Genomic DNA, 21,588 nt, shown 5'->3' with positions numbered 1-21,588 from the left:
CCTTTATAAAACTCATGGCACAACATATTCTAAGACAGAGAGAAAAGAAGCTTGAAGAAGAAGACGAAAGGAATGCTTCTCATTACTTAATTCAATCATGAATACAAATTATATACAAAAGTTAGTTTATAATAAACTAACTGATAGCTATGACAGCTAAGACAACTAAGACAGTTATAACTACTCTAACTGACAACTATGACAACTAACACAGTTATAACTACTCTAACTGAAATGAGAGAGAAGGCTAATATCCCCCCTTAAGCTGGGGAATGAATGTCATTCATACCTAGCTTGGAATAGATAAAATGAAACGCACCGGGAGCTAAAACTTTTGTGTAAACATCATCAAGTTGTTGTGCTGAAACAATAGGCAAGAGTTTGGTCAAACCCGAAAGTAGCTTGTCACGAACCAAGTGACAATCAATCTCAATATGCTTGGTTCTTTCATGGAAGACAAGATTAGCTGCAATGTGGAGAGCTGATTTATTGTCACAGAACACCAAAGCAGGCTTATGAATAATACCAAAGTCATGAAGCAAATATGTGAGTCATTGAATTTCACAAGTTACAGTAGCAAGGGCATGATATTCGGCTTCAAAAGAACTTCTTGAGACTGTGGCTTGATTCTTAGATTTCCATGATATAAGTGATGAACCAAGATAAACAGAAAAACCAGTAACGAATTTCCTAGTATCAATACATCCAGCCCAATCATAATCGCTAAAGGCTTTGAGTTGAAGCTCGCTGGTAGAAGGAAAGAAAATACCCAAACCAGGAGCAGCTTTAGTGTATCAAAGAATATGATAAAGAGTCGTGTAATGAGCAATAGTGGGAGAAGCAATGAACCCACTCAGGTGTTGAACAACAAAGGTGATATCAGGTCTGGTATTTGTAAGGTATATTAACCTGCCAATTAAGCGTCTATATGAAGAAATTTGTGAATCAGAAAGCAATGACTCAGAGGATTGATGTAGTCTAGTACAATAATCAAAAGGAGTAGAAACAGGCTTGGAATTTAACATATAAGTATCGATGAGAAGATCAAAAGCATACTTTCTTTGACAAATGTTAATACCAGAGGTTCCACGAGCAACTTCAAATCCAAGAAAATACTTCAAATTACCAAGGTTTTTGATCTTAAAAGTGTTATCCAGTAATGTTGTAATATGAGAAATAACAGAGAGATCATTGCCACTCAGAACAATATCATCAACGTAGACCAATAATGCAGTGAATGAATTTTCTCTTTTCAAAGTAAAGAGAGAATAGTCAGCAACAGACTGTTTGAAGCCATGAGCAACAAGAAAACTAGATAATCGAGCATACCATTGACGACTGGCCTATTTCAACCCATAGAGAGATCTTTGTAACTTACAAACTTGACCAGGTTTAGTAGATTTCATACCTGGAGGTAGAATGATATACACCTCTTCATTAAGATCAACATGAAGGAGCGCATTATTGACATCAAGCTGTCTAATAAACCACTTATTCGAAGCAGCGAGTGCCAGCAAAAGTCGAACTGTAGTAATTTTGGCTATTGAAGAAAAAGTATCTAAATAGTCCAGGCCTTCAATTTGGGTATAGCCCTTAGCAACCAAGCGAGCCTTATACCGTTCAATAGAGCCATCTGCATTATGTTTGATCTTGTACACTCATTTGCAACCAATCACATTTTTATGCTGAGGTAAATTAGTAAGCACACATGTATGATTCCTTTCTAAAGCAGAAATTTCATCATGCATAGCTCGAACCCATGAATCATGTTTACAGGCTTCAATATAAGACTTAGGCTCAAAATTAGTATAGACATTAAGAATAAAGTTGTGATAATGGGAATAAAGCTTATTATAGGAAATCATAGAGGAAATAAGATGTTTAGTGTATGGATGATTAGTGATAGTGGTTGATGCATGGTTTGATAGTCATTGTATTTGATGGGTTTGGTTTGAACTCTGTCAACCTTACGAAGGGAATGTTCAGAGGAGGTGGGCTTAGTATATGGCTAGTCAATGGATATAGGTTCAGGTTGAGGAGGTAAAGGTGTAGGAGAAGAGGAATCTATAGGAGAAGAAAAAGCTTCTGGATTATGGGTAGTGATGGAAGGGTGGGCAAAGGTGGTAGGGTCAACAATGTTGAGAGTAGAGAAGGGAAAACAGTTCTCATAAAAAATGACATTTCGAGACACTTCAATGGTTCGTGTTTGGAGATTATACACAATGTAACCTTTCTTGTGGGGTTTAAATCTCAGAAACACACAAGGTAAGGCTCTAGGATCTAGCTTTTTTCTGTTAGCACTAAGAGTGCTAGTGTAACATAGACAACCAAAAACTCAAAGTAAATTAACATCATATAATACATAATAAAGTTTTTGATATGGAGACTCATTATAGCCAGGGATGTATTGTTGTGATGGCTAGAGGTTGACTTGAGTTTGTACAAACCAGTTTCAACATCAACTGTATCAATCATCCTCTTGGTGGAGATTTCCTATATAAGACATTTATTAGCCAAGAATACAAGCTGATAATGCATGGAATTAGTCAATTTGGAAATGGAGATCAAATTGAAATTGAAATTAGGTAGATACAACACATCAGTCAGAACAAGAAATTCTGAAATATGCACAGTCCCAGAGTATCTAGCAATCAGTTGTTCTCCATTAGGGAGGCTAATAGTGATGGGAGAAATCTGTTTACACTCACTATACAAATCAAGGGAAGATGTAATGTGATCAGTAGCCCTCGAGTCAAGGAACCAAGTATTGAGATCAAAATCATTATTTATGGTGCAAACTATAGGTAAAACACTTCCTATAACATAATCAATTTTAGGAACTATACCAAGTTGATTGATATGGACTGTCTGTGTAGAAGAAGAACATCCAGTGGTAGATGTCTATTGTAGAAAACTCATTAGAGCTTGATATTGTTGTGATGTCAGTTTCATTTTTGAATTCCGTCCTTCCTGAAATGTAGTTGCTGCTACAGAATTCTCAATATTCATTATTTTTGTAGCTGTGTTATTGATATTAGCACCGGACGCCTTGTGCAAACGATGTCCTGATGGATATCCATGTTTCTTGAAGCACTCTGTCTTAGTGTGGTCAGTGATACCACAGTAATTGCACACTTTGCAGCTTCTGTCAGCATTTGAGCCTCTATTGTGACACCCTCCACCCTATACATATATATACTAATAATAAAAGGAATAAGAAATCATAATTAATTAATTTTTTTTAAACACATTTAAATACAAGCCTTTCAAAAGGATAAAAGGCTCACATTCACTTTTCTAACATCATAATAAAACTTGTCCAAATAAATAATAAATCATCTCGGCTCAAAACAAGGTCGTCCGAGACTTCATGCAATTAATACAGAAATTTATACCCTAATGTCACATCCTATCAGAGTATTGTGTTCCCGTGTCTTTTACTATCTATTTAAAGTTGTTTTTATGTGTTCATTGCTTCTATCTACACTTAATTCTTGCATGCTTGTGGCTTGATCACCCATTTGTGTGTAAAGTTAGGATTTTTAGCATTGGAAAGTGTTTTAAATCCTTAGAACTGGATAAAGCAGGCTAGAGAACTGTATGTCTGGACACGGAGTGCAGGGATTTAGTTTATATTATGTCATAATCTTAATGCAAATCGTTTAGACTAAGTTCGAAGAGGGATCTAGAACGAAGTTTAGATAGAGTTAGACCAATTCACTTGAGGGATCCTAGTTGGGGGTAGTTGTTTTCGGCATAGAACACGAAAAACAACCTTAAATAGAGAAAAATACTCAATAACATCAAGTAGGTTCAGTAGAAACACCCAACATTTTTAATCATCTGTTTATCTCTCACCTTTAAATAGTTAATTTTGTAGTTAAATTAGAACTGTAGACACAATTTCTTTTTATATTTACTGGCTTTATACAAATGTTTACTTACTGATTGAATGTTCTCTGAATGAAACAAGTTCCCTGTGATTCGATACTCGGTTCTTACTGTTTTATATTACTTGCGCGACTCAGTACACTTGCTGATTAGTATCGCAATTGGGAGAGTGTGGAACAAGTTTTTGGCGCCGTTGCCGGGGAACTTCTTTCCATTTGGGAAGTATAGTTCAGTTGTAGACATTTATTCTTTATTCTTTGATTAATTTTTGTGTGAATAGTTGAAATTTATTCTTCTCTTGATTTGGTTAACTGCTGCTCTTGTTAGTGTTTTGTATGCGAGGTAACCCTTCTGCAGGTGATTTAGCTCCATTGGATTTGGAGATAGAAGCCACTTGTAGGAGGAACAACGCAGAGAGAAGAAGAAAAATTTTGCAGGACAGGACAACACAACCAGGTCCGAAAGAAGCTCAATCATCTGAGTCATCTTCTATCTTTCTAGAGCCAAGAGAACCAGAAGTAGGTGCATCTGAGGCTGATATCATGGCTAAAGGTCAACCTAAGAGGGTTACTCTTGAGGATTACTCTAGCTCAACTGTGCCCCAATTCTTCACAAGTATAGCACGACCGGAAGTTCAAGCACATAACATTACTTATCCTTATTCCTTAATACAGTTAATTTAGGGAAATCTATTTCATGGCTTGCCAAACGAAGACCTGTATGCACACTTGGCCACATACATTAAGATTTGCAATACAATGAAGATTGCCGGTGTGCTTGAAGACGCAGTGAGGCTGAGTTTGTTCTCTTTTTCATTATGTGGGGAAGCCAAGAGGTGGCTACATTCATTTATAGGAAATAGTTTGAAGACTTGGGATGAAGTAGTTGAGAAATTCTTGAAGAAATATTTTCCTGAGTCCAAAACAGCTGAAGGAAAAGTAGTCATCTCTTCATTTCACCAGTTTCCGGATTAGTCCCTAAGCGATGCATTAGAAAGATTTCGTAGCTTGTTGCGGAAAACACCAACTCATGGATTCTTAGAACCAATTCAACTGAATATCTTTATTGATGGGCTAAGGCCATAGTCCAAACAGTTATTAGATGCTTCTGTTGGGGGGAAAATCAAGTTGAAGACCCCAGAAGAAGCCATGGAGCTTATTGAAAATATGATTGCTAGTGATCATGCCATTCTGCGTGATCGGACTCACATTCCCACAAAGAGAAGCCTGCTAGAGCTTTCCTCTCAAATTGCACTATTGGCACAGAACAAGTTGCTATCTGAGCAGCTTGAGACATTGACAGAAACTTTGAGTAAGTTGCCTAATCAATTGCAAGTGACTCAACCTTCACATTCAGCTGTTTTACAGGTTGGAGGATCCAGCATATGTGGAGGGGCTCACGAATCTGGCTGTTGTATCCCACTAAGAGTCAGGGTCATGCATCTTCAAATTGTGATAATGACTATTCTTATACATATTTTTTTTTAATAAAACCATGATTGCTCCTATGAATTAGAGTTTTGGTGTGTCCACTAAATAGTTTATGCATATGTTATGATTTTAGACCAAGAAGACCTTGTTGGTGATATATTTATGATGTTAGAGGACACAATCAATTGATGAATCAGGTATAAACTTGTTAACCCCTAAGTAGAGTTGGTCTTTTGCATGAGTTTTCGTTCATATGCATTGATTTTGTGTGCATTATTAATTAGTTGATGATATGCAGTGACAAAACTAGGTAAAGCAAAATAGGGGTAGCTACCCTGAAGCAAAAGAACCTTGACATTTACATTTGAAAAAAAAAAAAAAAAGCATTCACCCCCTCTACATAAGCAAATTGCCTTTAAGAATTTAAGGTAGCATTTCAGTTTTGGTGGTCAAACTGAAGTGTTTAAGAATTATTAGAAATATTATATTATATTTTTTATTAGACTAATTAAAGTTTTGCCCCCTTAACTATATTTTTTGGTTCCGTCATTGATGAGATAATTGAAATATTTGAGGACAATAGTAATGCGAGAATCAATCTTCGCTTCAACAAACATTTATTCTCCTTTTCATCTTACTTTTACATTTATTTTTCTTCTTGTTTCTTTGTATATTTCTAAATCGGTGTACATATAAATCATTACGCACCTTTTACTTTTTCTTGCTTTTTTTTTTCATCCCCTTGCCCCGCAAAAGTTTCAGAGTTTTTTTATTGTGAAAATTTGGTAGCTTTTATATTTAAGAACCTTTAGAAAATCTAAAAGATGAAAAAATATTATATAAAAAATTGGTTTCATTATTGTTCTAGTCTCTTAGAGTTGTGCTTTGTAGTTTATAAAATTTAAAAATGTTTTTTAGTCCCTAAATTTTAATAAATTATTTTTTTAATCTCTGTAATAAATTGATATTTTATAATGATTTTTAATATTTTGTGGTGATAACATTTTATATTAGTTTTTTAAAGTAAAAAAAAGTCACATTGTCTATAAGACTTCACATATAATTATTTTTAAAGTAAAAAAAATCTCTCTTAATTTTTATTTTAGATTTCATTTTTTATTAGACCGACCTTGTGTAATATTTTCTAATACTTTATGACAGTTCAAGCAATTAAAAAATATAAAATAATTTATGACAACTAAAAATTGACATAAAATGTCAATTTAGTATGCCAATGACAAAATAATAATTTATTAAAATTCTGGGACAAGAAAAAAAAATTTAAAATTTTAGTAACTAAAAAAATATACCCCAAATTAACAACTAAAAGAGTAATTGATTGCTAACATATTCCCCACGAATATGCTATCTATTTGTTTGTTGCCAAAATTCCATCGAATATGCTAATACCTAACAAAATTACCTACCATTATCTTTAACTGAAATATGAAAAGGAAAATGGAAGACAGTCTTTAATTTTTTGTTATTTTTATTATTTATAGGTACAATTTATTATTGTTATTTAGTTTCTTTGCCTTTTCTCGTGTCCATCTTTGGTTTGTTTGCTTGAGGTGACATACTCGCACTCATGATAATTGATCGAATCCAATCCCATTTGGTAACTCAAATTGAACGGTGGCCCCTTATTTCATTATCTCGTGCCTACTTCATGTGTGTGAAGGACATTTTTTTGCTTGGTTTCTATAAGTTTTCAAAATTTAGTGTTTTCAACCTAACCAATTAAAAACAAAGCAAAAGGTTACCGTACTAATTTAATTATGTTTCTTTATTTGTTTTAAAAATGACACTAATTCATAACCTAATAATAATTTATTTTTCTATTATATTTTCAATGTATTTCTCATTTAAAATTAAAATAAAAGATATCATGTTATTATATTTATGCCCTTATTTCATTTATCTAGCATGCCACTATTTTAATTTTAAAACTTTAGAGCATTAGAAAATAAAAATATTTCAAAATTAATTATAAAAGATACCACTTATACTCAGTTAAAAAAAAAAGCTTCTGTGGTACTTTTTATTGTTATAAAAATAGTTCCAAATCTTTATCTTAAAATAAAATTCTATAAAAACAGTTCTTCAGTACTCGGATTACCTATTTTAGTAATAAAACGAATTTTACACAAAATGATTACGCAAACAAAATTTATGAACTCTCTGATTAGTGGTGTCAAATTAATTGTTAATAGTTATATCAAAGCGAGTACATCTATCTTAATTTTACAGGGAAAAAATCTAAGTTTTTTCTAATTTAATTATTTGTATTTACTTTGAATATTAGTATCTAATCACATAGAGTATTGCTAACTTTCATAATAATTAACATTAAAAATCAGTTTAGGAATGATTTCTAATTAATCAAGAGGGTAAAAATCCATGAGTTTTAAATTCTTGTGTTGAATTTCAGTTTAAAATAACCTCTATAATATTTGTTTTTTTGGTTGTGACGTGTGGGTGAACGTCTTACCCTCACAGTCACAGGTACAGAATAAGCGCTAACCGATTTCCGTTATATTCTCATCTGTGACTCAGTCACACTGCAATCCCTTCTTCCTCAGTACCTCTTCTTCTTCTCCTCCTTCAATCATAACATTATATAAAATATATGGTACACTGATTACATTTATAATATTATATTATTATATATAACTTCACAATCTCTAGCTATTCATTCTCATACAGGTAATTCTCATCACCTTCGCCTTCTTCCTTTACTTCACTTCTCCCAACTAAGTGTTTTACATTTCAACTTTCAATATAAGCCCACTTTTCGGTAAAAAAAAAATTATATTTTAGTTATGAGTAACTTAATTAGCGGGAACTAATATTTCTAATAAAATTAATAAAATAATATTTATTCATAAAAAAAAGATAATTGTGATTTCCATCATTGTCGTCGTCATTTTGATTTATTTGTTAATTTGGATTCAGGAATGTACTGCATAAAATTCTGATTCAATAATCTTTCCCTCTTTGTGTTGAATTCCTATCTGAAGGATTGATTTGGGGATTGGACATCATGGATCGCCTAAAATCTTCTCCGCAGCTCATGATTGTTTCGGATCTTGATCACACAATGGTATGTTTCTGTAACTGCTCATCTTATTGTTTGATTATTTCAAAATTTTTAATCTGGGGTCACGATTTCGTCGCAAAAACATGGACAAATGCTAGCCTTAATTGCAGTCACAGACAGCCCAAAAACATTGATGTTGCAGCCAAAATCGCAGTCATGGACTGTTATTTAAAAGTTAAAGCCTTGTTATTATTGTTGTTGTTATCGGTGGTGATGATGTTGGTTGTGATTTGAATGGTTGATATGTTTCGTGTGCAGGTTGATCATCATGATTCTGAGAATTGGTCCCTTTTTAGGTTCAATGCCCTTTGGGAAGCCCATTATCGCCAAGATTCTCTGCTGGTGTTCTCAACTGGAAGGTCACCTACACTCTACAAACAACTGAGGAAGGAAAAGCCTCTGATAACTCCTGATATAGCCATTATGTCTGTGGGGACTGAGATTACTTATGGGAAATCAATGGTGCCTGATGATGGATGGGTTCGGTGTTTGAACCAGAAATGGGATAAGGACATAGTCATCGAGGAAACAAGCAAGTTTCCCGAACTTAAGCGTCAGGTATGGTTTGTTTTCAGATTGTCTTCTTTGATTTGGGTGTATAGTGTATCTTGTTTGATTCTTTGGTTATTCTTTTGAGCTAGCATCTTAATTAGTTTGATTCATGATTGATGGTGCAGGCTGAAACAGAACAACGGCCGCACAAGGTTAGCTTTTATGTTGAGAAAGACAAGGCTAAGCATGTTACGGAGACTCTTTCTAAGGTTTTGGAAGGGCGTGGGGTAAGATATAATGACACTTATATTCATTGCTTTCTTTTCATGAATAGTTTTTGTATGTAATTTAGATTTTTTGACACCTTACTTTGTATATAGATCCATAACATTGGGTAATTTTTTGCCAGTTAGATGTTAAAATAATATATAGTGGAGGAGTTGATTTGGATGTATTACCAAAAGGTGCTGGCAAAGGCCAAGCTCTTGCCTATCTGCTCAAAAAGTTTGAGACTGAGGGAAAGCCACCTGTTAATACTCTTGTTTGTGGTGACTCTGGAAATGATGCCGAGCTGTTCAGCATTCCGGGAGTTTATGGAGTCATGGTTGGTGGTTTTGCTTGTTTATTGCCATATTTTGTCTTGCTGGTTAAAAGTTGAGATATTGCTTATTGCATTTGTTTCTGTTCGTTGTGTAGGTAAGCAATGCCCAAGAGGAACTGTTGCAGTGGCATGCAGAAAATGCAAAAGATAACCCCAAGATTCTTCATGCCTCAGAGCGTTGCGCATCTGGGATAATACAAGCCATAGGTCATTTTAAGTTAGGCCTAAACCTGTCCCCTAGAGATGTTTCAGACATTGGACAAAACGTTGAAAATGGATCTCCAGGCCTTGAAATGGTTAACTTTAGTTTGTTACTCGAATCATGGAGGCGTGCAGAAGTTGAGAAAACGGAGCTGTTTATTTCTGGTTTAAAGGCAACCACTGTATGTCTGATATCCTTTATCTTTACAGATTACCTATTGTGTGTTCTATTTGTGTTTGCAGACTACTGGGCATTTGAAATGTTATCCTAATTAAGTCCATTTTACCATTTTTTTTTAAATATGAACTGAAAACTCTTTTCCTCTTCACTGCATTGTTTCTATATTCACTTTTCAAGGACTAGCAAGTTCTAAGATTTACAAACAGGAAATTAAATAGCAAAATAGAATGAATATCTGGGGTGTAATCAATCAATTTGCCTATTATTTTTACAGGTCTTAAGTTTTTTAGTATATTGTTCATTTTGCTTTGGTATAATTTCCTATTTCCCCTTTTCTGAGTGAATGTTGTTGCTGAAGAATATCTTATTTTAGCGTATATTTTTCTTTTCTAGAATATATTCCTTCAATATTATGTTTTTTTTTTCTCTATACAACCATTAAGTTTTATCATTAGCATATATGACCATCCTACATTTTCTTATATATTCCACATTCTTGCTCAACTGTTCAACCATTTCAACAGCTTGGAATAAGGCATTTCCACAGTTGATTTCAGGAAATTCTATCATAAGTTGTCGGAAAAGCTTCTTTCTCCATCTCTTTTACATATGACCATCCTACATTTTCTTATATATTCCACATTCTTGCTCAACTGTTCAACCATTTTAATAGCTTGGAATGAGGCATTTCCACAGTTGATTTCTGGGAAATTCTATCACAAGTCATCAGAAAAGCTTCTTTCTCCCTCTTGTTCTCTATCTTCCCACCATAATATTTGTATTTTCCCTTTCTCATTTTCTTGTTTCTTGATCTACGAATTCTTTATTTTTCCAGCGGCACATTTGGACATGACTTTTTCATAGTAAAGTCTTTTTGTAAAGTTTCTTTTTGATAAATATCTAAATTGTTCTTTCTTTTAATATGCAGCTCCCATCTGGTTTCTTTATCCATCCTTCTGGTGCTGACCATAATATTAAGGAGTATGTAAATATTCTTAGAAAGGTGCATGGTGACAAACAGGGAAAACAGTTCAGGATTTGGGTGGATGATTTATTGGCTACACCGTTAGGTTCAGATACATGGCTAGTGAAATTTGACAAGTGGGAGTTATCTGGTATGATTTTGCATAACTTTTTGCTTTTTATGCTCTTTTCATTTCCCACCCCTTTGTATCTCAAAATAAGCAATTCTATATCATGTTTTTATGTTGGGATTGGTTTTATGAATAATAATCTATCTGCAAGGAAATTAGAAAATTTGGCATTGGATATCTTACCATTTTAGCTACTGCTAATTTGCCAACATCGCAGGTGAAGAGCGGCAGGGTTGTGTTGTTACCGCCATAATAAGCAAAAAGGTATGTTGTAATGCATCAACATCAACATTTTTTCATGTTTTGTATTTAATATTTTCTAAGAATGAAATTTGAGTTTCAGGATTCGGATTGGTTCACTTGGGTGCATGTGCATGAAACCTGGTTGGAAAACTCAGAGCAAGGTTTATGGATACTTTAGTTTGTTCCTACGGCTTATCCAAGTTCCCGTGTGTCTTGTGATAACTTCTGCAATAAATGTAATGTAATCAATCACAAAGTAATTTCTATTCCTGAAATTTTTAAAGACCTTCCATCATGTGAAGGTGTCTTATGTCATATGTATTTCAAATTTACTGTAAATCTTTTCTGGTTGCATAGCTGTCATGAGAATCCAATTTTTAACACATCGGCTTGATTATAGGTTATTTCAATCTGTTGTTATGTCTGGTTTTTATTCTTTTTTCCCCTACCTTTCGGCTGAACGGGATTCATCATTTGCATAATTAATAGAATAATAAAAATCATAATATTCTCCTTCCAATTGAGTTAGAAAAATTGTGTGTTCTGTAAATGTTTATATTAAACTTCTGTAAAGCATGGGGCAATTTGCAGTTTCTGTATTTTGGCTTCTAATTTCTTGTTTGTCTTTGCTTCAAGCTCTCTAAAGTTCAGTGTTTATTCAAATTCTTGAATCGCAACTTTAATTATTTTCTTGCGATAAGGTCCCCTGCGTGTGACTGTTGTGCGAGATTAGTATGTTAGGAAGTAATTTCTGCCCTTTTTAACCGTCAGAAAAATGTAATAACATAAAATAATAGTAAAATGAATGTCAAGTCATCACTTATGGTTGGATTGATATGAGAGAAAGTAGGAAGAAAGAAAATAGAGAAGAAAGAAAACATGCTTTACTATGGTTGAAAAGAAAATGAGAGGAAAATGAAAGGATAAGTTAGACTTTTAGAAATAAAAATTTAAATTTTTCCTTTTTATCATTTTCTTTTCAATTCAAATTTTAAAATTTTCTTTCTTCCTTTTTCTCCTTCCATCTAACCAAAGGGACCATTAATGTCTTAAATAGATGAAAAGAACCAAAGCATTGGAAAAATAAAAATAAAGGACCTTGACTGTTGAAAAGTTTAGGAATCAAAATCATAAATACCAAAAAGTTCAAAGATAAAAAAAAAACCATAGTTTATCTAGAAAAAATTATATTTAAAAATTTATTTTGATCTTAAACTTTTGGACTATTTATACTCTGCACTTCATTCATTTTAACTTTTTAATTTTTGTTATCTTAAATCTAAGTTATTTATATATTTTTTACTTAAAAAAATTCACTTAATGCCCCCAATACTTGCTAGTGACTTATATGAGCTTAGATGATGAATATAAGACTGAGTAAGATGTCAAAAATACTATATTCACAAGGCTCCGCCAGCCGACCAAATATTTTATATTGGTGGTTTGAAAAAATGTGAACCCAACATTTTCTCAGACACACCCTCTATCTTGGCTCTTCCTACAATGCTATTTTCATTAGCTGCTTATGCTTTCGGATAACATTCACATATTGCACTACTGGCTATCATTTATTTATTTATTTTTATCGGCCAATAAAACTTCATTAAGACTTGGTAAAAAAAAATTCATTAAGATGGGTACAAGGGGTAACTTTTTCATTTACAAAAAAGTGCAGATTACAACTAAACATGTATACCCATTCCCTTCTATAAGGACCAGTGACTGCATAAAAACTCAAAAAATTCCCCATCCAGAGTTGTAGTACCATTTAGCTGTGCACGTATATATTTTCTGTACTCTCACTATTGCATCGGATATCTCATTACATTTCGAAAGGCCTATTCTAAAATGCAAATTTACATTCCGGAATTCAATGGGAGGTGTAAGATGTGATATTAGGGGTGCAGGATACAATAGCCAGGTATACATCCTCAGATGTGCATATATCCATGAGAAAAGAGAAACCTCTACAAACTTCTAAGACACATAAGATGGTTTGGTGTACCATTCATAAAAAGAAAAATTGAAGTTATGATGTTTTGCAGCAAGCCAAGCCAAGCCCAAGACCTAAATCTAATAATTTCAATCATTGAATGAAAGTCCAAAAACTATAACCCTTGAAAATGATTTGATTTCAATGGCACCACAGAGACCAAACAATAGCACAACAAACCACCCTCCAAGCTTTAGTTTCCCCCTCCCCAACCAGTAGCAATTATGTTGAACCCATATAGCAATGATACCAAACAGATGATGCAAAAGAGCAATGGAATAACAAACGTACCATATTTCCTCCTCCATATGACAAAAGGTGAATTGTAATCCAAGGCTTGTATGGCTATGTTCCGACTTCCCAAGTTAGCTTTTGTTGGGAGCCTATGTAAAATCTTAAGGTTTCTCGAGATTAACAATTATAAGAAACCAGTTGAATTTTGAAACCTATGATTCTCACACAATCATTAGAGAGTAAGACATACATTTGTCCATAGTGAGATTCCTACCGAGTCTTTGGTGTGTCTTGATTCCTTGAAAAAGGAAAGAAACAAAATTTTGCTCCATTGACAATTTTTATCTCTCCATGTTGTGATGGCTAAGGATTAGAGAGAATACTTTTTTGTTAGAAAAGAGTCTTTATTTCACGTTAGTGGGTATTAATCCATTTATAACCACTACTCTCATCAAATAGTAGTTATTTCTAGAAACTTCTCCAATTTAGTCCTTAATTATTAATTATTTATTTATTAGTCCCTACATATGTCGTTTGCCTCTCACATGAGACATTAATTTTTACATTCTCCCACTTGACTCATGTGACATTACCAAACATTATGGACTAAATAAATAAATAGATTAAACTAACATAATGCACATTAAAATGACTAAATCATTTTATACATTGGATACAACATAATTTCATGATTAAGAATAAGAACCAATTTGAGTCATGATGGTAGAGAATAGGTAATCAGAAACATATTATAAATGAGCTCAGAGTGTCAGTAAAATGAATAAGATAAATTACACTTAATGATCATCAATAACAATAGTGCCAATATTTTCAACATGTTCTATAAATGTCTTAGGTGGTAACCCCTTTGTCAAAGGGTCAGGTATCATAAGGTTTGTGCTAATATGTTCTATTGACACTCTTTGTTTCTAAACTTCTTCCTTCACAACAAAGTACTTCAATTCCATATGCTTAGCACCCTTAGAGTACTTATCGTTCTTAGAAAAAAATATTAGATCGAGTGACCTCAGAATAATTAAGAAGGGGGGGTTGAATTAATTATTCCTAAACCTTTACTAATTAAAAAATTACTCTTCTAAGGCTTTTACTTATGTTGTTAAGAGAATATGGAGTAGAAGAGAAACTTAACAGAAAGTAAAAGCGGAAATTAAATACACAGCGGAAAGTAAAAGAGTAGGGAATAAAGAGACAAACACACAAGAGTTTTTATACTGGTTCAGCAACAACCCGTGCCTACATCCCGTCCCCAAGCGACCTACGGTCCTTGAGATTTATTTCAACCTTGTAAAAATCCTTTTACAAGCAAAGATCCACAAGGGATATACCCTCCCTTGTTCTCTTTGAACCTAGTGAATGTACCCTCTACTAGAACTGATCCACAAGAGATGTACCCTCTCTTGCTCTCAGTCAAACCCAAGTAGATGTACCCTCTACTTGTACCACAAAGGATGTACCCTCCAATGTGTTAAGACAAAGATCTCAGGCTGTTAAACCTTTGATACTTTGTGAATGGGGATACAAAAAAATTCTCAGGCGGTTAGTCCTTTGAACACTTTTGTATTAGGGAATGGGAAGAATCAAAAGAATTCTCAGACTGTGTCATTTTGAATTCTTTAACAAGGGAGAAGGGAGACACAAAAGAATTCAGGCGGTTAGTCCTTTGTTCTTTTGGAAAAGGGAGAAGAGAGACACAAAAAGAATTCAGGCGGTTAGTCCTCGGCGAATTCTTTTTGGCAAAGGGAGAAGAGAATGAAAAGATGAATAACATAAGTTTTTAAGGTTTAGAAAACCAGAAAACTTCAGAAAGCTTTTGGTACAAAGAAGAAGAAGAAGTTCAAAGAGATTCAAGGCTTGTAAAGGATTGTATGAAATAAGTGTAAAAGTATTGAATGAATGAATAAGTGTATAACAAAGCCTTGTTTTTATAGACTCTTCATGTCTGGTCAAGAAGACCATTTAGAAGAGTTATAACTTTTTAGAAAAACTTAAAACCAATTTGAAAAATTCAAAAACCTTTTGAAGAGTTACATCTTTTGATTTATTCAGAAACAATCACTGGTAATCGATTACCAAATCAGTGTAATCGATTACACAAGGCTTTTATGTGAAAGGATGTGACTCTTCACATTTGAATTTGAATTTCAACGTTCAAAGGGACTAGTAATCGATTACCAAAACATTGTAATCGATTACAGCTTTTTTGAAATTAATTGGAACGTTGTAAATTCAATTTGAAAACTTTTTCAAAACAATTTTGCTACTGGTAATCGATTACAACAATCTGGTAATCGATTACCAGAGAGTAAAAACTCTTTGGTAAACATGTTTTGAGAAAAATCATGTGCTACTCAATTTTTGAGAAAATTTTTTTATACTTATCTTGATTAAGCCTTCTCTTGATTCTTGAATCTTGAGTCTTGAATCTTGATCTTGATTCTTGAGATCTTGAACCTTGAATCTTGATTCTTGACTCTAAACTTTCTTCTTGAGTCTTGAATTCTTCTTGATTCTTATCTTGAACTCTTGAATTGTTCTTGATTCACTTGAGTTGTTCTTTGATTGATCTTTGATTCACTTGAGTTGTTCTTTGATTGATCTTTGAGCTTTTTGTCATCACCTTTGTCATCATCTTTTGTTATCATCATTGTTATCATCAAAACACCTTTGAATCACCTTTGATTCACCATGAAGCTTTGCTTCTACAAAAAATACTGTGGTGGAGTTATCACGATACATATTTAGCGGTCTAGCAATACTGTTGACAATTCCAAGCCCTAAAATAAACTTCCACAACCAAATAGCCTGAATTATAGCCTCAAAACATGCTACAAATTCAGCTTCCGTGGTAGATGGAATAACAACTGATTGCTTTGCACTCTTCCATGATACTGCTTCTCCAGCTAAAAGGAATACATAGCCAAAAGTGAATTTTCTCGTATCCATACATCCAACAAAGTCTGAGTCTGAATACCCAATCACCTCCAGGTGATCAGACCGTAAGCATGTGATCTTTTGTTCCCTGTAAGTATCTCAGAACTTTCTTTGCAGCTTTCTAATGTTCCATTCCCGGGTTACTTTGATATCTTCCTAACCTTCCATCTGCAAAACTTATGTCTAGTCGAGTACAGATCTGAGCATATATAATACTCCCAATAACAAATGCATACGAAATTGCTTCCACTTGTTTTCGTTCCAAATCATTTTTAGGACATTGTGCGAGACTAAATTTGTTTCCTTTCTGAATTAGAACGGGTGATGCTGAGCACTTTTCCATCTTGAATCTCTTTAGTACTTTATTGATATATGCTTTCTAAGACAAGCCTAACAATCCTTGTGATCTATTTTGGAATATTTCTTTCCATATCACATAGCTTGTCTCACCCATGTCTTTCATTTCAAAGATACTAGATAGAAACTTCTTAGTCTCATGTAGAAGACCAAGATACAATCAACATATAGAATTAGAAAAATAACCTTACTCCCACTGACCTTCAGATATATCCATCGATCAATAGTATTTTCCTTAAATCCAAAGGAAACAATGGTATCATTAAAGTTAAAATACCATTGGCAAGAAGCTTGCTTAAGACCGTATATTGGTTTCTTTAATTTGCACACCATGTGTTCCTCTCCTTCAAATGAGAATCCCATTGGTCGGTCCATATAAACATTTTCCTCTAAATCTCCATTAAGAAAGACAATTTTTATATCCATCTAATGTAGCTCCAAGTCATTATAGGCTACTAATGCCATGATAATCCTGAAAGAATCCTTTCATGAGACCGATGAAAACGTCTCTTTATAATCAAAGTCATCTTTCTGAGTAAACCCCTTAGCAAAAAGTCTAGTCTTGTAATGTTCAAGGTCGCCATTGGAATCACGTTTAGTCTTGAACACCCACTTACATCCAACTCTCTTACAACCCTTTGGAAATTCTACAAGGTCCCAAACACAATTATGTTCCATGGAATTTAGCTCTTCTTTCATGGCATCTAACCACTTCTCATAATTATCACAGCTTTAAACTTGTAGAAACAAAACTGGATCATTATCATTAACGCTTAAGTCTATTTATGTTTCATGTACGTATACCACATAGTCATTCAAAGTAGTTGGTCTCCTTTTTCTTTGAGACCTCCTTAATGCTACTTCTTGTGGTTCTTCCACAATAGGTTCATTGTGTTGCTCTTCTTCATTGTTGTTTGGAACAACAACTGAAGGAACAATCACCTTACTGCTAGAGGCACAATTTAAAGGGACTCATACTCTAACTTCGTTAATTTCCACATCTGGTGGAACTGTACTCCCACTAATTTCACCATTTTCAATGAACTTTGCATTTCTAGTTTCGAAAATTCTCATATTATGATTAAGACGATAAAATATATACCCTTTGACTTTTCTAGATAACCAATGAAATATACGTTGAATGTTCTTGCATCCAATTTTCTTTCTTATGGATTATAAATCCTTATTTCTATCTAGCAACCCCAAATATCCAGGTGCCTTATACTAGGTGTCCTATTCGTCCATAGTTCAAAACGTGTCTTTGGAACTGCCTTACTAGGAACCCTATTCAACAAGTACATGGTAGTTTTCAAGGCATGCATCCATAAAGATACAAGTAAAGTTGAATTACTTAACACACTTCTAACCATATCCATTAAAGTTCTATTATGCCTTTCTGATACACCATTTTGTTGTGGTGTACCAGGCATTGTGTATTGCACTCAAATGCCACGTTTTTTAAGGAGTTTAGCAAATGGACCTAGGTGTTGCCCAATTTCATCGTATCTTTTGTAATACTCACCACCTCTATCAAACTTAACAACTCTTACCTTTCTGTCTAATTGTATTTCTAGTAACTTTCTAAGGCATCCATTGCTTGAGATTTTTCATGCAGTAAGTAGACATAATCGTAATGTGAATAGTCATCAATAAAGGTGATAAAGTATCTTTCCCTTTCGAAAGAATTAACATCAAAAGGCCCACAAATCTCAGTATGCACAATTTCAAGAAGTTGAGTGCTCCTTGTAGCTTCTTTCTTTGTATGTTTGTTTTCCCTTAATACAATCCACACAAATATTTAGATCCATAAAATCTAGATCGGGAAGAATTTCATTCTTTATTAATCTTTCCATCCTTTCTCTAGAAATGTGACCTAAATGTTTACAATAAAGTAGATCATTCATTCACTAAACTACATTTAGTGCCAACATTATGATGCATAGTTAAAACGGTTTTAGCATACAAACCATCTAATTTCAATTTATATAAACCATCACAAAGAACACCAGTACCAATGAGATGATTATGCTCAAATAAACTGAAACATAAAGTTTAGATAAGAACACCAGATTTCCCATACACATGGCAATTATTGCTCTTTGATGCCTTCTTATGGATTTGCAAAGAGTAATCATTGATCTTTAATGGCCCTTTGCCTTTACCATGCTTCTTCACAAATTTCTTTCCAACTTCTTGATTCCCTTGGTGGCTTACAAAATGGACAGAGTGACTTCCTTGATTCTTAAGCCTCGTTTCTTTTTGAACTAACATACTATGCAATTCATGCACATTCTATTTATCTTTTATGGTATTATAGCTCATTTAGAATGAGCCATACTCATACGATAATGAGTTCAGAATAAACTAAACAAAAAGTGTTCTCATTCATAGCCATTTCGAGGGCCTTAAGTCTTGTTGCAATGTTTGTCATCTCAATAACATGCTCATGCATAGTACATGAACCATCAAACTTCGTAGTGGTCAGTGTACTCATTAATGTCCCAGCAAGAGACTTATCATTTGTTTGAGAATGCTCTCCCACTAACCCCATAAACTTGTTAGCACTATTGATTTTAGGGATAATTGTCTTAATATTGTCTGCAACAATCATTCTAATGAATATTAGGCTAAGTCTGTTAGATCTTTCCCAAGCTTTATAATGAGATTTCTCTTCATTGCTACTAGAATCAATAATAGTAGCAAGTTTCTCTTCCAATATAGAAAGTCCAAGATCCATTACATCGAGGTGAAATTGGACTCGCTCATTCCAATTAGAGAATTTAAGCCCATTAAAAATTGACGCAAATGATACACGAGAATTCAATGAATTGGGAATAGGTACTACATAATAAAATTCACATAAACATTTTGAGACATAAAACACATGTCATACATATAATTCATTCAGATAACAATCAATGTATATTGATGCTCTCCTTTAGGAGATACACCAACACACAACATACAACATGATGATGCTGATATAATTTTAACATTATTTGGCAATTAAAAATGTACCAATTTGAATCACCTACTACCTTTGGGTATATAAATAAAACTAATGATACATACAAATCACCTACAATTATATTCATTAATTATAAGAACAACTAATCAACCTTTGGGTGATCCATAGATGTCTTATAACGATGAATTTCAATTACCCATAAACCAATAGTTATATATTTTAGCATCTATTATTCTATGAGTAATTGAAATAATCATTAATTTGAAATTAAATAACCTTATAGATTTAATCACTTTGGTGACTAACAAATCCATCATACACTTAATTCCAAACAAATACACAACCTACACATACTTACTCCTATCATCAATTTCAAAGCATTCTCGCTAATTTCATTCTAGACCATAAACTTTCAATCCTTTGTTCATGTTCAACAATAATACTAGAAAATAGTGAGCACGTGGGAATGAGAATAACAAAACATGGATTGAGAGTAGCAACTCCAAAAGAATACTATTTATCTACATCATCCTTTTTTTTTCACATACATGGAAAAGAGAGAAGGTTGTGGCTTTCTCCATTCAAACGAAAAGCCTATTAGGTTTCTATTACTTTCCTTCAATTCATCATTCAAACAAAATATATGCTTCCTTCTTCGAGTGTTATTAATTTAGTTTATCATACAAACTCAACAAACAAAACATTGTCACCCATGATATACAACAAGTAGAGTTCAAGAGGAAGCCAATTCACACACACACAAATTAGATACAAAATTCCATATGGCGGAAAAATAAAATTAGGGTTCATGCATAATTAGGAGAAAATAAATCATTCTTGGAGAATCATAAATTTCATAACCCATGCTCTGGTACCACATGTAAAATCTTAAGGGTTCCCGAGATTAACAATTATAGGAAACCAATAGGATCTTGAAACCTATAGTTCACACACAATCATTAGAGAGTAAGACATACCTTTGTTCATAGTGAGATCCCTATCGAGTCTCTAGTGTGTCTTGATTCCTTGAAAGAGGAAAGAAACAAGATTTCATTCTTTTATTCTTTTTATCTCTCTACATTCGTGGTGACTAAGGATTAGAGAGAATAGTTTTTTGTCAAAAAGGGAATCTTATTTCACATTAATAGGTATTAACTCCTTTATAACCACTACTCCCATCAAATAATAATTATTTCTAGAAACTTATCTAATTTAGCCCAATTATAATTTAGTCCTTAATTATTAATTATTTATTTATTAGTCCCTACATAAGTCACATGCCTCTCACATGAGACATTAATTCTCACTACCTATCCTTAACTAGAAGTCAAACACAATATGTTACATTGGTGGGAACCTGTAATATCCACAATCATCTATTGAAAAGTGCATCAACAAAGTTGCCTTATTAACAAAATATGAGTTAGTTTGTTTACATTTTAAATAAGTGCTTTTTTAAAAAACACTTTTTTTATTAAGTAGATACAATTTAATTCTTAAAATAAGTAAAAAAAAAATATTTTTAATGCTTAGAAAGCTATTCACCAATGGCATTTCCCACTCAAATCATACTTTCCTCCGCTTGACTTGAGATCCATTCCCATCTCCCATTTACCCACCTCCTCCATTATTGGTTATGATTATTATAATAAATTTAAGAATTTGTTTGATTTGTTAAAATATACAATACTAGATAGAACAACTATAATTGTTCTATGTTTGTTTTAAGAAAAGATCACAAGACAAGTGGACAACACAACTGAAGTGGAGATCAACAAGACAAAAAACTATTTTCTTGTTATTCAATTATCCACAAAATAACTTTTTTTTTTTACAAATACAACATATTCA

At 33.3% G+C, this 21,588-nt stretch overlaps 1 protein-coding gene across 2 annotated transcripts; it reads left to right on the top strand.

Annotated features, from left to right (window-relative positions):
• The first annotated feature begins 7,873 nt into the window (after positions 1-7,873).
• LOC114372119 (sucrose-phosphatase 1-like) lies at positions 7,874-11,653 on the top strand. Of its 2 annotated transcripts, none has more exons than XM_028329532.1 (9): positions 7,874-8,027; positions 8,342-8,424; positions 8,680-8,979; positions 9,099-9,200; positions 9,323-9,517; positions 9,610-9,897; positions 10,825-11,011; positions 11,208-11,254; positions 11,334-11,653. In XM_028329532.1, the coding sequence occupies exons 2-9, from the start codon at positions 8,365-8,367 to the stop codon at positions 11,409-11,411; spliced, it is 1,257 nt and encodes a 418-aa protein (XP_028185333.1). In that variant the 5' UTR covers positions 7,874-8,027; positions 8,342-8,364; the 3' UTR covers positions 11,412-11,653. The 2 variants fall into 2 exon arrangements, with proteins under 2 accessions (XP_028185333.1, XP_028185334.1); XM_028329533.1 differs by having other exon boundaries at positions 7,881-8,027; positions 8,277-8,424.
• The last annotated feature ends 9,935 nt before the right edge of the window (positions 11,654-21,588 follow it).

Source organism: Glycine soja, chromosome 10 (assembly GCF_004193775.1).
Source record: "Glycine soja cultivar W05 chromosome 10, ASM419377v2, whole genome shotgun sequence".
In the NCBI taxonomy this organism is placed as follows: domain Eukaryota; kingdom Viridiplantae; phylum Streptophyta; class Magnoliopsida; order Fabales; family Fabaceae; genus Glycine; species Glycine soja.
Note: the sequence above shows the minus strand (reverse complement) of the source record. Positions and strands in the feature narration are given on the sequence as shown.